The sequence below is a fragment of the Etheostoma cragini genome, chromosome 22 (assembly GCF_013103735.1).
Source record: "Etheostoma cragini isolate CJK2018 chromosome 22, CSU_Ecrag_1.0, whole genome shotgun sequence".
Lineage (NCBI taxonomy): Eukaryota > Metazoa > Chordata > Actinopteri > Perciformes > Percidae > Etheostoma > Etheostoma cragini.
The window spans coordinates 17,241,925-17,258,258 of NC_048428.1; the positions used below are offsets into that span (position 1 = coordinate 17,241,925).

General features: G+C 39.5%; 1 protein-coding gene across 1 annotated transcript in view; it reads left to right on the forward strand.

The window, feature by feature from the left end:
* Positions 1 to 16,334, forward strand: part of tmx3b (thioredoxin related transmembrane protein 3b) — a 35,167-nt gene that overhangs the window by 3,215 nt on the left and 15,618 nt on the right. Inside the window, exons 4-12 of the mRNA XM_034862029.1 lie at positions 739 to 862; positions 1,635 to 1,680; positions 3,719 to 3,799; positions 4,251 to 4,350; positions 4,565 to 4,642; positions 4,982 to 5,048; positions 9,972 to 10,070; positions 14,005 to 14,062; positions 14,269 to 14,322. Of these exons, the coding sequence (XP_034717920.1) occupies positions 739 to 862; positions 1,635 to 1,680; positions 3,719 to 3,799; positions 4,251 to 4,350; positions 4,565 to 4,642; positions 4,982 to 5,048; positions 9,972 to 10,070; positions 14,005 to 14,062; positions 14,269 to 14,322 (707 nt within the window). The remainder of the gene's footprint in view (positions 1 to 738; positions 863 to 1,634; positions 1,681 to 3,718; positions 3,800 to 4,250; positions 4,351 to 4,564; positions 4,643 to 4,981; positions 5,049 to 9,971; positions 10,071 to 14,004; positions 14,063 to 14,268; positions 14,323 to 16,334) is intronic.

The window sequence follows — 16,334 nt, forward strand, 5'->3', positions numbered from 1 at the left end:
ATAGCAAACTTAAAGTCCTTTAAACAAAACACAAACTAGAAAGAAAGTCAGTGTTGTCTACAGGGACTTTGTAGAGCGCCCTCTGGTGGACAAACTACGCAACGCCAATGCTCAAAACAATGTTGACAGTCCTTTTTTTATTTTTAATCCTTTTATCAGAATCATTTATTTGTCATTATAAATGATTCTGATGAATGGATATTTAGAAAAATACAAAAAGGTATGTTTTTTTTAATTTAAATTGGCCATTGTAAATGCTGATACCCATAGATCGGGAAATGCCTAATATTACATATTATATAATATATATTAGGCTCTAATTTGAATGAACCCAGCTACTGCCCTGAATATTACATTTTGAGTTTTGAATGTTTGAATCCATTCCTGAGGTTATACACAATATCAAGTAGTCTTTCACAGTACAATAACGGCAAAAACACAGCAAAAGCAAAGCTCAAGGACACAGAGAAGACAAGATAATAATTTAAATCCATTTTAGCACAACAACAACACCACCACTACCAAGTATTTCATCTAGTTGGCATGTTGAAAGTCCCACTTTCAAATAAGGTGAAAATGTGGTCACTGTAGTAGCCTTAGTGATAATGTAGTATCTCTGGTGTAAGATGAAATGGAAATAAACTGAAATGTTTTTATTAGTTTAAAACACAAATCTGATAATGAGAATAACACAATGTTAACTATATGTTGAACTTGATCTGAACATTTATTTTTCAGTTCTATGCGCCGTGGTGTGGCTACTGTAAAAAGCTCGAGCCAATCTGGCATGATGTGGGAGTCGAGCTGAAGAGCTCTGGGTCGCCGGTCCGCGTCGGAAAGATGGATGCCACTGCTTACTCTGGTGAGTAAAGGATGCAGGTCGTACCTTGGAGCCTGTTTGTCCCCAGGTGATTATTTCATGTGCAGGAGACAAAGATAGATCAAACTAATTACTGTGTTGTTCAACAACATGATGATGCCTGTATGTGAAAAGGCTTTCAGGTCTTATTGAAAGCGCCTTAAACACTAATAAAGACCTATGTAGATTTTTCATTCAGAGTTTATCATAATATCTCAATGTTGTGATATATTTTCCATGACACTCATTCAGAGAAAGATGAGTATTCTGTGTAAATGCACAATAATTATCCATTGCATTCTGCATGCCATGCCGTGGGAGTAATCCAGGGACACATATCATTTAATACATTTATTGACAGACTGCATCCGTATTAATATTTAATGGGACTTTTAAGTGAACAGTCAAACATTATTGGAAGTGAGCTTCTCCAAAGTCCCTGCAACAATACCAAAATGCATTGCATGGCTGCTCCCATTGGAATGAATGGGAAGTGGGGAAATAACGCCAACAATGGACACGTCCCTTCAGGGAGTTGATTTGATACCACTCTCATTAGCTGTCCCTTAAATATGTGGCTACAGCTAACAGCCAATTTGCTTAGCTTAGCCTGGCTTTGTGTTTTCTGTTGCGGCGTAAGTGTGTTAATCAGTTTTCTCAACTAACTATCGTCAAGAAAGAGAATATGAAAACAGGATAGGAACTTAAAACCTTTAAAGAAAAAGATGGTTCTCAGAATAATTGTTTTGCTATTTATTTGTTTTTTATGTTGCAGGAATGGCATCAGAGTTCGGTGTCCGTGGTTACCCCACAATAAAACTGTAAGTGACAATTTAAACGTTGTATATCATATATAGCTCCACCTACCCCTGTCTCAACTCTCATTTAAATTAAAGATAGTTTTGAACTTAAAAGCCACTGATGACTGTTTTACTTTGATTTGTGTAATCATACATGTTTTTTGTGTTTTCTTCCTCTCTTTTTTTTTTTTTTTTTTTTTTTTACAAATTGCTGTAATTTTCTTAACCACTTAGTGCAGCTTTGAATAGGCTTTAAAATTCCTTATGAGACTAAAAGGCTTATTGTAATTTGTACCGACCTACAGGGTCTGGTCATAGAATGATAATTAGTCTAAAACGATATCTGCAGATTTCACTATTTCTGTGAAGCCTCTAGTATTTGTTAAGCTCTTTTGTCAAAGGCATTGATTCAACTCCACAGTAATTGTAGCCAGTATGGTGTTATATTATATTATATTGTATAAATGTCTTTACTTAAATTTGTAGTGCTTTATTATCAGGATCCCTTTACCCTAATGTTGTCTTTTTTCCCTCTTGAGGTCTGAAATGCTGTTAAATGACTTATTCAGGAGGGAACAAGGTGTTGTTGCTGCTTCCTTAAGGCATAACCAAGTGACAAACTGTTCACACTCTTTGGGCTTAAATTTTGTTAGGTTTTTTTGGGACTCCTGGATGCAGGTAATTATACATTGCGTGGGGAATAAATTGTTTGAAATCGGCTTTAGCAATTTAAGTCAGCCTCTTATATTTTTCTTTTGTCACGTATGTCCCAAGTGATTTAAGGATATCTTGTGAATTATTGATTAACAAATCATGAGTGGTATATGCTATGTCCCCTTATGAACAATATGACTTTTCATTTTTTTTTGAAGTGCAAGTGGTATTTATTTTTTCATATAAAATTGATGAGTTAGGTAGATGCCAGCAGCTGGGCAGCAGAACTCATGCTGACTTTAGAGAAATAATCATACTCCAAAGCAGACTTTCCTCTATGTATTTGAGACAGAAGCATTTATCTGCACACGCCATAATGGGCTCCCCGTTTAGTATCATCAAGCTCATTTGGGAAGCTGCCACAGGATCACGGCAGGGTTCAAAACATTAAACCAAGCAAGTGATGAAACATCCATTGAAGAACACGAGATACCTCCCTTGGTGACAGGAGACTTGAGTTAGAGTTCCGTCTCCCCCTGAGTTCATTAAGCTCTGGGGCTGATGCAACCTTGGCAATCCTTAATGCATTCTGCTTCTTCTAGGAGCTCGACTCGACCAGTTTCTTTGGCTGAAAACTCAATTAGTGACAGTCATTTGTTGTTGTTTTTCATTTAGGATGAGAGAATGAGATTTAGATTAAGTTGACCTTTGTGATGAAGATGCTTTTTTTGCTGTTTCCTCAGAACAAGTTGTTGTTGCTATGCTCAAAAGTTAGGCAGGGACTTTAAAGGATAGTTTGGATTTTTTGAAGTTGGGTTGTAAATGGTACTTAACCACAGTAGATAGCGGTCGGCACTCCCCCAGATTGGAAAAGCAGACAGGAGTGCAGGCACTCAAGCTAAACAATCTACTGCTGCTGATGGAGGCAGCAGCTACATGTGTTGTAGCCATCTGAACAAGATCAATATTAGTTTAGGTGTGCGCATTATTACTCATACAGATTTGCCTTGCCGTCAGACAGCCGTTATGTATGCTCTGGTCAAAGCCACCAGACGCAAAACAGTAATTGTACCTTGCAGAACACTGGTTGTTTAGTTTGTTAGTTTCTAAACACCAAAGTAACAAACTATTGGATTTGAAGCAGCGGTAGACCAGCAACTCCTGTGTTTTGGGAGGTAAAAGTACTATTTTTGTCAATAGAGTCTGGTGACATTGACAAGAGCATACATAACGGCTTCAGCCTCTACCGTTTTTTATGTTGTTGTTTTAATTCTTTCCCTTTTGCTCACTGAATGAGGTTTTTCGGACAAACCAATATGCTAAAGGCCAATTTCAGTGTCACGTGACTGAATTCCATTTTATTTTCACCTTTCACCCTTGTTTTGCTTTCTCCTCTCCTCCACAGGTTAAAGGGTGATCTTGCCTATAACTACAAGGGACCAAGGACAAAAGATGATATTGTTGAGTTTGCCAACAGGGTGGCAGGGTAAGCCTTCAATCATCACTTCAAAAACAAATGACATGAAACTGATGAATACATAGAACTTTGTTTATTTCACAGCTTTACTAATACAAACCATCAAAGCAAGCTTATCAATGCAGGCCATATTTATTTTATTGCTCAATGGGTTTCCCCCTCTGATGCTCCAGTTTAGACCACTGTATCAACTGTGCCTGACAGATTTTCCACTCCTTGAGGGAAATCAAGCTAGATCCATGACAGAAGGGTTGATCAAAAGCTTGGCACGCACTTCAAGGCTGCTAGTTGTTGAATGTCCACTGGGTGGTGCCACCAGCGCAGAAATAAAGAAGAGAACTGTTTGAGTTTTTGCATCAGTGATTGCAGCAGTGTGCCATTTTTGTGCTGAATGTGATTTCAGATGTTAAAATGAACTAACCTGAGGGTGTTTGTGTGTGTGTTGGATTTTCATCTCCAGACCAGCCGTCAGGGCACTTCCCAGCAAGCAAATGTTTGAGCACATGATGAAACGACATGATGTGCTTTTTGTGTATGTCGGCGGCGAGTCTCCCCTCAAAGTAAGCACCAGATTTAATTCTAAGCACCCAGCTTGTTCAGAGCTACAATGCTAAAACTGTGTATTATTGGCGTGATAGAAGCCCTGCTGCTGTTGCAACAAGAAATAGGTTGCGTGTAATAACTTGAATTGACTTTACAAGCCTTTACAACTGTTAGACATTGATCTATTGGAAAGCTACTGTGTCCATGCTGAAAGATTCGTTTGCTTTGCAGGAAAAGTACAACGACGTTGCCTCTGAACTCATTGTCTACACTTATTTCTTCTCGGCTCCAGAGGATGTCTTTCCAGAGGTAATGTTTCAAATTTGAATCCCTTTGAATTTTAGAAAAATATTAAAATTACTTATAATAAAATAATATTTTTCTTATCATATGTTTTTGATACTCTTGAGTGGTGTGCAACCAGTTCTTTCTTTCCATGCTGTATTTTCTAGGTTAAAGTAAATAATGGCAGACACCAGGCCTGCATGCTGGCTTTGCATTATGCAAAAAACTGTGTTTCACAATTTAATGCAAAGCTCTGCTGCCAACAGTCTTGTCCCACATTCTGCAGGTGCAAATACATTCATAGAGTAAAAATGATTTATGGAACTTGGTTTTGAATTAGACTTTTCTGTGTGTTTTCAACAGTCAGTAACTTTGCCAGAGCTTCCTGCGGTTGTGGTCTTTAAGGATGGGGCCTACTTTACCTATGATGGTGAGTATTATGTTACCCTGTCTTCATCCACTGTTTTTTTGGGGTAGTTTTTGTTCAATTAGTCATGAAAAGGCGTATGAAAGTATCAAAGGGGCCAGTAGGGCGCACTCTGTGTACTGCTCCCAGACTTTTTCCTCTTTCCTTTGCTGCGAAGCTTGTTTTCTCTAGCTGTGTTCCTCTAGTTTTCCGGTCTCTGCTGCTGTTCTTTCATCTTCCTCACCACAGTGAGTTATGGTGTGCCTGGCCCATCATAAAGCACCCAGGGCGCTGCCCGCTATTGTGTGTGCGGTGAGGCCAGTGATGTTGTGGCGGTTTGTCTTTGGGTGGACATACATAGCCAGCCAGGCTGGATGGGCGTGAGAGACCACAGTTGAGGCAAAAGAAACCAGTGCAGAGCTTTTACTGTATATACAGTCATTTAAAGCCAAAATTGAGTCACTGAAGCATCTGTCGAGTCTCTGCAAAAGACTCCTAAGAGGTTTAGAGAAGCTGCTTTTTCTTTTCTGTCGCCGAATTTTGAAGCATCTCACCGCAACAATGTGAGTTCACCACATTTCTTCATGATGTCTTGTATTTTGCTGCTGCTGTGGGCCCGAGCTGGGAGGCGGAAACGGAAAGGAAGTGCATCAAGGCACAATGACAACACGAACGAACCCCAGTAGTGGCTGTTGGGCAGGTTCGGTGCACGATGTAGCGCCCGGAGAACAAAATCCACCTCCACCCCCGTCGGCGAGTTCATATCCGTTTGCTCCACCTGGCCATTACAGAAGGGGGGCTTCCTGCACCAGAATTGCAGCAGGAGAGGCTCGCCACAGAAGACCTTAATGACAAAAACTCCACACTCTGCAGAATCCTCCAGGACCTTGATACGGAGGATGTGGCAAATGTCTAGCATTGCCATGGTGACGGCATGTTAAGTGTGTCAAGGTCTCAGAAGGGGAACAGCATGGCAAAATGACATAATTGTGTCCTTCCGTCTTTTCTTCTTCCCCTTCAAGTCTGTAGAAATGGTTGAGGGAAAACACTCTAATTATTATTAGTAATTGTAGGTGAAAATAGATGAAAAATTTACCCAACTCTGCATTAGAGAAAGCAGTCTGCCATTCTTTTTTTACCATATGTGGTCCTCAGCATCTGGTTTCTTTCCAGCTGTTTCTCAGAGGACTGGTGCCACTGAATGTCCTCTGACTGGATGTCGGATTAGGGTATAATTTAAGATGAGGCCCCTGTATTTTTTTTTTTGACACTCAATTTGCATGATGTTCTGTCGCTTTATCAAATTTAATTTGGCTAAATATTTGCATAGGCACCCAGTGGCACTTTTATGTCACACTATGACGTTTATAAAAGTGTTTGGCTGTATAACATACACATAGACACATATTTTTTATTAGCCATATTGTGTCTCTACTAGCTCCAGAGGTATGTCTATTTTCAGAATACACAAGCAATGTTTATCACCTCCCATCTTGTATGTACTGTATGTTGTTTTTCAGATTCAAATGTGTATTAGAAATTCAGAGCACATTTACTGTTCTTGTTGCTCAGCTTTGACTTCTGACTCGGTTTTTAAACAAGCGATGCCATTAAGCAAAGCCACACTGTCCAAACACGGCTGCTCACTTTGTGTAAAATGATATTTGACATATCGATGGACTTTGATTGGTTTAGTACACATCTCAAACGGCAGCATCCCTTTTGAAGAGCGCTGTTAAAATATGGTACAGCACAGAGGCTCATACATATTTAATAACCAAATCCTCAGTTTCATTCTGCTGTACAGGTCTGAATTGTTACTGTGCTTCAAGGGCCAAATGGTTTAGATCATCATGTGCAGTGAATTATTTGTCAGTGCTGTGAGATGATGGAAAAGTATAATTAGGATGTATGTTAGTCTACACAGTGTGATTTTTGCACTCGCCAGGAATGTTTTTGAGTGCTAATACACATCAGTTAAAACCCAGCGGTAATCTTTTCAGTGGTTTATGGTTTTGCCTTGCCACTCCTTGTATGGAAATGTACATAACTTAGCCAGCTGTGAGGTAGCACTGTTTTGCATGTGTTTATTGGGAGCACTTAAATGACAGAGTAACGGTCCATGGATGCAGGGACAAGATGAGGTCACACTTAAAAAGATAACACGCTGATGACACTTTGTGACAGCACACATGGAAAGTATTCATCATCGGATATTTGAATGTGCAAACACGACAAGGTCAGTGTGGATGACATGGTGAAATATTGACCTTATTTCCCACACATGTAACATCCCCACTGTATTGTAATCCTGTTATTTGGTCAGTTAGTTTTAGTTTAGGTCTGTCGGTCTATGGTCTAAACTGTAATATCTTTGCAGCTATTATGGCGCTAACCCACTGCTAATACTAGCTATACTCAGTTTGGCTTGACTCAACCCGCCCGCGGTGCCCTGTTTTCTTTTTTCCATTGCCGATTTAGTATTTTACCTCATTCATAGCGATGTCGCAGGAAACTGGTGTGACCTAACGCTTCACACACATAAAGAACGTTGAGGTTGTGTTGTTTTTGATTCTCGGCTTGTGGCTGTTGCAGTTGAAGACAAATTTAGTTTCAACTGTCTAAACTATTTAAAAATGGCGCGTTTGTTCAGGACACCCCCGTCTGTCACTTGCAATTATGACGCAGTGATTGGTGACGATTCTCTCCGACCAATCAGTGGTCTGCAGGTTTTCATGTCCCCTTTTGTTATCTTCTCAGCTCGCTTGGAACCTCGACGGAGGTGATATATAAGAAAAGTACCTGTTAGCAGGTACCAGGGACTTTTCTTTTCATAATGGAAAATCAAAAAAGGTGAGTAGAGTCAAGGCAGAGTGACCAGGTACTATGTAATGGAAAAATGCCATTAGATGGACATTCATGGTCCCCAGAGGAGGAATCTTACTGACTTTCCCCTGAATTTTCCTCTAGTGCCGCCATGTTGTTCACATTTGTGGTTGTCGAGTGAAATATCTCTGCAACTAATTGACGGATTGCCTTGAAAACATTTATTGTCCCCAAAGGATGAACTGAGGTCCCCGCTACATTCTGTAATAACTTTGTGCATCCCTTGACTTTTCTTCCACACTAGTTCCCATCCCTCACTGCTGCTTTTTTTTGGCGACTAGCTCCAACGTTTTCATTGTTTATCCTAAAGGTTTTTCTTTTTGTATATAGTAAGAAAGCGTGTTGTCCTGTCATTTCACCGAGTATGCTTTCACCAATCTTTCCATCCTCCTCCACCTCCATCTGAGTCCCACGCTGTTTGAATTATCTTTGATATTCCGTATTCCTCACCCTTCTACGTTTCTCCTTCTGGTTTTGTTTCTGCGCTATTTAGATTGATGGCACAGGTCCTCTGTGCCATTAACCTTCCTCCTTGAAACATGTCAGAGCTGCGTCCTCCCTGCCCTCAAAACTCTGACACTGGCTCATCCTTTACTCCACCTATTGTCTGTTTTTATTCCACCTCCTGCCCCATCTCTCTTTCTCTCTCTCTCTCTCTCTCTCTCTCTCTCTCTCTCTCTCTTTCTCACTCATGTCTCCTGCTGTGTGAACTCTAGGGCTGACAGGCTGCTGTAGGGCAGTGTGGTGATTGTGAGGTTGGCGCCCAAAGAGAGCAGCTCTAATTTGTTTCAAGGTGAAGCAGGTTCAGTCAGTGGAGAGATTCATTGGACTGTTCGATCCCAGTATGGGGCCTTCATATCTCTCTCTCTCTCTCTCTCTCTCTGCTGCATGGATGTCTATAAAGCCAGAACATCTGTGAAACAAACTCTCTGGAATGTCTACCAGACGGACTGAGTCAGCAACCTTAACAACGACTCTGCCTTTGCATAGCAGCAACTCTGAGAAATAGATTGCGTTGCATTAAGGTCATTTTGAGTCTGGTATAAGCTACAACCTCGGGGGTTTAAAAGCGTGTTCAGGTTTTAGGTTGTCATGCTCCCAGCTCATTTAGTGGAGCAGCTTAAGAACCATGTTAAAGTCATCAGTGTTGTTGTAATTACTGAAATAGTAGCAAAAAGGTCATGATAACTTATTAACATGTCATAATGAGGTCCCAGCTACATTTGACATCAATTATGAGCATCCAGTAGCCTCTCTCAGCCGGAGAAAACGATGTGTAAGCATCCTCGCTACAACCGGTTTACACCCTCCAGGGACAGACTCTGGTTCCCGTTTGCTTGTTGCCTCCAGATGTTAAAGTAGCAGCAACACGTGATTCACAATATGGAAGCAATCCTTTATTTTACTTCATTTTATTTTTTCACTCTTTTTGTTGTTGAGGTTGCATAATGCATCTATTGAATTATGCATTTGCTCCAAATGTGTAAAAGATCTGCCAAAACTGTGTCCTGAAAACGAATGTACATACAGTACGTACGCGTGGAGAATTCTTAACAAATCAAATGTGTTGTTTTTTTAAAGACCAAAAGGCATAATAGCTGTGAAAATGAGGTTAGGTGAGCAAGCATCCCAGAAAAAAACAGCGTCTGTTGTGAATGAAAATTGCAGTTTTTTTATTTTTAAATGTCTTGACAACCGGTTATTTGATAAATAGGAAATGAATGCTTATTGTAGACAATCTAGACAGAACAAAATGACCTTTCATATACTCATTTACGCCTTAACCAAACTGATACATTTGATTGATTACCCCCCCCCCCACCAACTACTCAACCCAGAGGCAGCCCTCTGTCCAAACCATTTCTGTTCATTGTTTAACTGCCCTCTGTCTATGAATGCTGAACTTGTGTCCCGCTCTTTATTCCCTAGAGAGCATAAAGGTGGTAAACACTGATCTTTTTTACGATCCAGGCACCAATACACAGTTTTATACAAAGAGGCTGTGTCCTAAATATTGACTTTGTGCTTCTGCTTCTGAAAGATTCTGTCTTTGTGTTGCAGAGTATGAAGATTCTAGTTTGTCATCGTGGGTGAACAAGGAGCGCTTCCAGGGATACCTTCAGATCGACGGCTTTACACTATACGAGCTCGGGGAAACAGGTGGCGTATGCAGACAAGTTGTCATGGATAATATGTTCTTTACTCTTCCAAATAACATATTTATATAGCAATCATATTACATTGGTATGGTTTAATATTAAGACTTCAACAAACTATTACTATTTTTATTATCAACAAATATTTTCCAAGTTTCTTGGTGACATCTTCACAGGTCTTTTTTTTCTGACCAATAGCCCAAATAGATATTAGTTTACAATCAGTGTTGGGCAAGTTACTTCCAAAATATAATACATTATAGATTACTAGTCACTTTCATTTGAGAGTAATTGGTTATATTACATCATTACAGTCTCTGGATTGTAATCCGTGACACTATTTTGCATTACGTTTGAGTTACTTTCACCAAAATAACAGCGTAAGTTTGACTTGACAGCTATCTGTGAATTTAACCGTTGGATCTAAAAAGTCTCCTCTTTATCCACGTTAATACATGATAGATTATTATATATGCAGAGTAAAGCTATACAAATTGATGAGTAAAACGTATAATAGGCAAGTAAGAGAAAATTAAAACACTCAGTTAAAAGTACCTTACAGTTGTATTGAAGTACAGCATTGTTGTAAAATGTTTGTTTAAAGCACTTCAATAACAAAGTCATTTTGTTTTGTTTAAAACTAAGGTTGCCTAAAGGAAATGGTCAATTAATGTGTGATTAAAACTCACCATTTACTTTATTTACAGTACTTTATTTACAGCCTATATGTGAAAAGGTTCACAACCTTATTTGTTTAACAGTAATTTAGTTTTACTGCGAATCGTCACAGGAAATGCTTTAATTTTGAAGCAGCCTACACGGAAGTTGTCCGCTGTGTACTCTTGCAAGCTTACTGAAATGAACGTGAGACGCGAGATGCAAAACACGTTTGTCAAACTTAAGTTGTTCACTTTCTAGATTGTAAAACAGCAACAAAGTAGACAGTAAATGGTCACAGTAAAAGACAAGCGTTTTGGGTCATCATTCAAAGCGATTCCACTACAGGCCCAGTAACTCTCCACGGCTGATATATTCACAATGATATTTTGTGCAGCAAGCCTATTAATTCCTGACATGTTTCTATCTGTCAGCAGCTCGGACACATTGCTTGGAGTGGATTCCGCAAAAAGAAATACAATACTGTAATTTACTCCCAACACTGTTTACTATCACATAGGACAAAGAAATGTAAGAAATTATCACATAATTGAGAAGCTGACACAAGGAAAATAGTTGCAGATTCATTCAAAACGGCTCAATCAACTTATTATTTCCGCTCCGTTTTATTTTTAAATTTTATAAATTGGGATTTTTTTTTTGTAATCGTGAGCATAATGTTTTTTTTTGTTTGGATTAAATTTTTGTGTGCTCATTTTGTGCTTAAGGATTATGGAGCCAAAGTTAATAGTCAACATCTATTCAATTACAGAATGATTACCAGCAGGTATCATTTGAAAAGTGCATCAGCACACAGCTTTACTCAGCCCGCTTCTGTAATGCTATGTCGCACATTTCAAAACCCGCTCATACTGTATTTACCTTCACAGCCCCTAATATCAAACTACCACACGATGACTTCATAATTGAACATCAAACATCTTCGAGTTGCTCTTGTCGAATCTTCCTTGTAAAAATGTCAGTGGTAATTGTGTGTCGTGGCTATGGTAGAAAAGTCACTTCCCTCTAGATGTAGACCAAGTTGCTCAAATGTGCACACGCTGTCTCTCCCACAGGACATTGAAATACAAACTGGCTCTCAAACTGCAGTAAATTGATGCTCTTTGCAGAGAAAGCTGTGCTTTCTAATATTAGATGCAGTATTTTACCTCTTAATGTGCAGCTGACTGAGATCAGTGACGCTCTGCGGTTGGATTTTGCTTACATTTGTTGCTGCTTACAGTCAGTATTTAGCTTGTTTATACCAAATATGCAGTTTGTAGTTCTAAACACAAAAATGTCTCTAAAGCACCTTAATTGGATAAATGCTATGTGACTAATTAACGACAGCACAGTCCGTGGCTTCAGCCTGTTGCAATAACTTATTAGATCGAAGTACATTTGTGAAAACAGTATAGAATCTCCCAGCCCTGTCTCTAAAGGCTTTTCAATCAATCGTCAAGTTTCATGCCCTTGTGCTCTTTGTGGGGTGGTGGAGTGACATTTAAATGTTCTAAAAGCCTCATCCCACACATTTATGTCCCCATGTTTAAACACCAGTGGGGCCAAAATCAATATATAGTCTCAAGCCGTAATTTAGATCTATTTATGGGTCAAAACGTAAGGGACAGAACACAGACAGAGGAAATAATAAGTGGCGTTTTGAAAACAACGTCTATTTGACAGAGTCCCAGTACATTTGTGGTGTGCAGTTACATTGGAAGGCTGTTTTTCAGGGGCAGAGAGTGGATAGTATGTCCGATAAGCACAACTCAAACAACCCCTTTAAAAAAAAGAGACTGCACTGCATACTTTTAACAACATCCAAAATATTGTACAAATGCACAGTGAAGGAATGTCAAAGTCCACACCAAAAAAAAACTAATAGGAATGGGAGCTTTAGGTGTGAATTTTCTCAGACATTTGGCCCATAAAGTACATCAAACTTTCTGCATAACGTTACTGAATTTAAGGCACAAGAAATACGATGCGTGCAAGATGGATGTCTTGTAAATGTGATTACATCACTTCACAGTGAAGGTTGTGAGTGCTAGCTCTTTATTTAAGCTTTTAACAGAAGAATTTGAAACTATAGCCTGTGACCCTTTATAAATAACTTGATAAAATGTTTCCTCATAGACCTGATGTCTAGCTATTATTAGAAAGGGAAAACCTATGACTGTAATAAAAGTTTAGTAATATTAACTACATTATTATCACACAAAAATGATGCGAACTTTACATGTTTGTATGGAATGGTTTAACGATCTGTAAATCATCAGTAACCATTACCAATAACTGTAGTTCAAGCTACTTAGAGAGTGCATTGGAGGCCGTGTGGTTAAAGCGCACGTATAATGGCAACGTCTTGGGTTCAATTCCAGCCTTGGCATCGTACATCTCTCTGCACCCATTTCTATACTCTTATCCGTCAAAAAAAGTCAAAAAAAAAATAAACATTTATCTTAAGCCATTGGTTATCTTGTGTCTTATAAATGGTGATTTACGAGAAGATGGTCCCCTTTGTTTTAACCTGAGATTGTGGCATTTCCTTCAGTCAAAAACACTTAGCTCAGAGGCCCCGTAGTTTAGCAACATTGCAGAATTAATCAATTATTTTCTGACAATGGACGAAGGAAGGATGCAGCAACATCAGCAGTGGATTCTGTGCACCTAGTAAGTCACCACAAAGATAATAAGCACTTTCACCTGAAGTATTGCAGGAAAAAACACAAAGTAACAAAGTATTAGTTTAAGTGGCTGAACTTCCTCTCCCACATCTTATACAACAATCTGTCTCTGCATGTGAAATCTTTCTTTTTATGACACCACCTGCCACTACCTTTACATAACCTTAACCTGGCCACATAAACACCATCAGTGACCACCAGGGGGCAAGCTGGCACTCTCATCCCAGCGACAAGGGGTTTCTGGCCTCAAACCAATACAAGTCTGAATAACAGACCTTTTAAGTTGTGTAACAGGTTTTTCTTTTTTTTTAAGTAGACCGATTATTGTGTCGTGGTTTTGGGTTTTGAATGGCTTGAAATAGCTCTTCAACCAGAAAGTGACCACTTGTTTCCTGCTCAACCAAGTAGAAATCCTAAGCTAGCTTAATGTTTGAGTGATGAATGAATAAAGCACTCTCGCAGCCTCTTTCTTTTCTTTCCCGTGGTTGGGAGGTGATTCGTCTCCTCCGGAGACTCTTATCTGCCTGTCATTGTCTTTCAGCCTTTTTTGTGTGTTTGATTGTGATTTGTAATCCCTGTCTGCCACCTCAGGCAAATTGGTCGCGATTGCAGTCATCGATGAGAAGGACCCCACAGAGGAGAGTCGCAGGTACAAAGGGCAAAAAAAAAAAAAAAAAAAAAAAAAAAAGCATTGCTCTATATAAATTACTCCCAACAGTTACCACTATAGTTACGCTGATGTGCAGGGCTTTCAGATAAAGATATTGTTTGGATCACAAATTACAGGCATCGTTCTAAATAAAGGTTAAACTCCCCACTCATGTGGTGTTTCACTCTCTTCTCATTTGCTTTTAGATTAAAGGCCTTGATTCAGAGGGTGGCGAAGGAATACAGGGAACATTTTAACAGGTAAGGCACGGATACACAATGAGGTCAAAGAGGAATATCCAATTTATACATTTATTCGAGGATGGCGCACTCACTGGGGAGCGCCGCCTGTCTATTCACAAGCAAGTTTATTCCTTTGTTGGGGCACGTCTGTTCTCGTTGACGTTCAGTAGAAAGGTAATTATGCAAAATGTCAGCTTCCAAATATAGGTGTTCTTTTCAGCTGTCAGTCAAAATCTAAGCTCAGTTTTTTTATTAATGCATAATTTTCAGTTTTTTTCAAGCTCCAATTGTGCAATAACAACTGGTGATGGGGTGTTTGTATTACGTACCGCCTTGTTCGACCAGTTCTTTTACTGGAGAGGAACTAATTAAACAGCCACAGAATACAAAGAGGAAATGCATGCAGTTTAAATGTCTAATTTCACAAATGTGTTCTAGTTGTTTTTGCCGTTAAGCAAATATAGTTCAAAACAGAGATGATGCAAAAACACAGACACCCGAAACTGTTGTAACACAGGGCTCCTGAAACAATTGCTGTACATGTACAGCAGGACGGTTTAGTAAGTAGGCTACAGTAGGCAGGTCATCCCTTACCTGGAGGACACCGGTTAAAGCAAACATGCTTAACTGAAGTGGCGTGACTCCAAATCTGCTCTTAAGATTGCTGTTCTATAGCTGACCCTTACCTCTGATCCCTGCCGGTACGGCTGCTTGGCGACAAGAGGATTTCTTTAAAAGGATTAATAAAACATAAAAATATAAAGTCTCACATTTTCATCATTGTGTGCTTAAGTTCCGCACTCTGCCCCATAATTGACCATGTTGCTTCCATCAGATAGATTTCTGCTTTTCATTGAAGAGTAGTATCTCAAACTGCCATGATCAAAGTGTTTCTCCCTCTCCAGGCGCTCCCATTAGGACTGATTGAATTACACAGATCCCTATCATCATTTGGATTACTATCTGCCACACTGTTCTGTGCAGTACATTTCTTTTTGAAGACTTTTGAGTTTGAGAATCCCCACTGAGATCAGAGCTGCCTGCAGTGTTCTGACGCACCTAAATATTACTTGTAATTACAAGTCACGAGCTCGTGTGACAACTGGTGGTGGGCGGTGGCAGCGCATAGCGTCAACAGATCATATGGTGCTGACTGACGGTTGGATGAGCTTATTCGGTTTGCAGTAATAACTTTTGTGGCGGTCAACTCACCCACCATTTGTAGCATTTTGACAGAACAATTAATGCAGATCTCAGAGGGAGCGCGTGTTTGTGTGTGTTGGCGTGTGCGTGTGTGTGTGTGTTTGTGTGTGTGCGGAGACATGGGCGCAAACCGCACTTGTGGGAAAGTCTGATTTCATCAGTAAGTGGGTGTGGGTTGGGTTGACAATCTGCACCCGTCATTATAGTCTTTTATGTGCCCGTTGCTGCACACCAGACAAGAAGCCTTGTCACATACAGCTTCTTCCCAAACTAAAACCTTTTTGACTTTCTATTCATAAGTTACCTTGATTCTTTAGGTTTTTAGGAAGTTTTACCGGTTGAAAGAAGCTCTTGAAGCTGCTCATCTTCTTATGTTTAGATTTGATTGAATATGTATTGTGAAAGATGCCATTTGAAGTGATGAACACAGAGATTTATCACTGGATTCTGCAGTTCTTCTCAACTCTAAAGAGCGTTATAGCCATATCAGAAATTTTCCCTCAAGAGGCTTTACAATCTGTACAGCGTACGACCCCCTCTGTCCTTAGAAAAAAACTTTAATGGGGAAAAAAATCTGAAGAAACCTCAGGCAGAGCAACTGCGTCCAGAGCAACTCTCTGGAAGGACAGACAGTCAGTAGATGTTTCTAGTTAACGACTAGCTGGTGAACAGCTGGTGGAGCATTTAGCAGCTAAAGAGCCTGGTATCTGAAAGGGTGAAGGCCAAAACTTAAAGCTAAATAAATGCTCATGCTGTTAAACTTTTTTATATTTTTTATATATATATATATATATATATATATATATATATATATATATATATATATA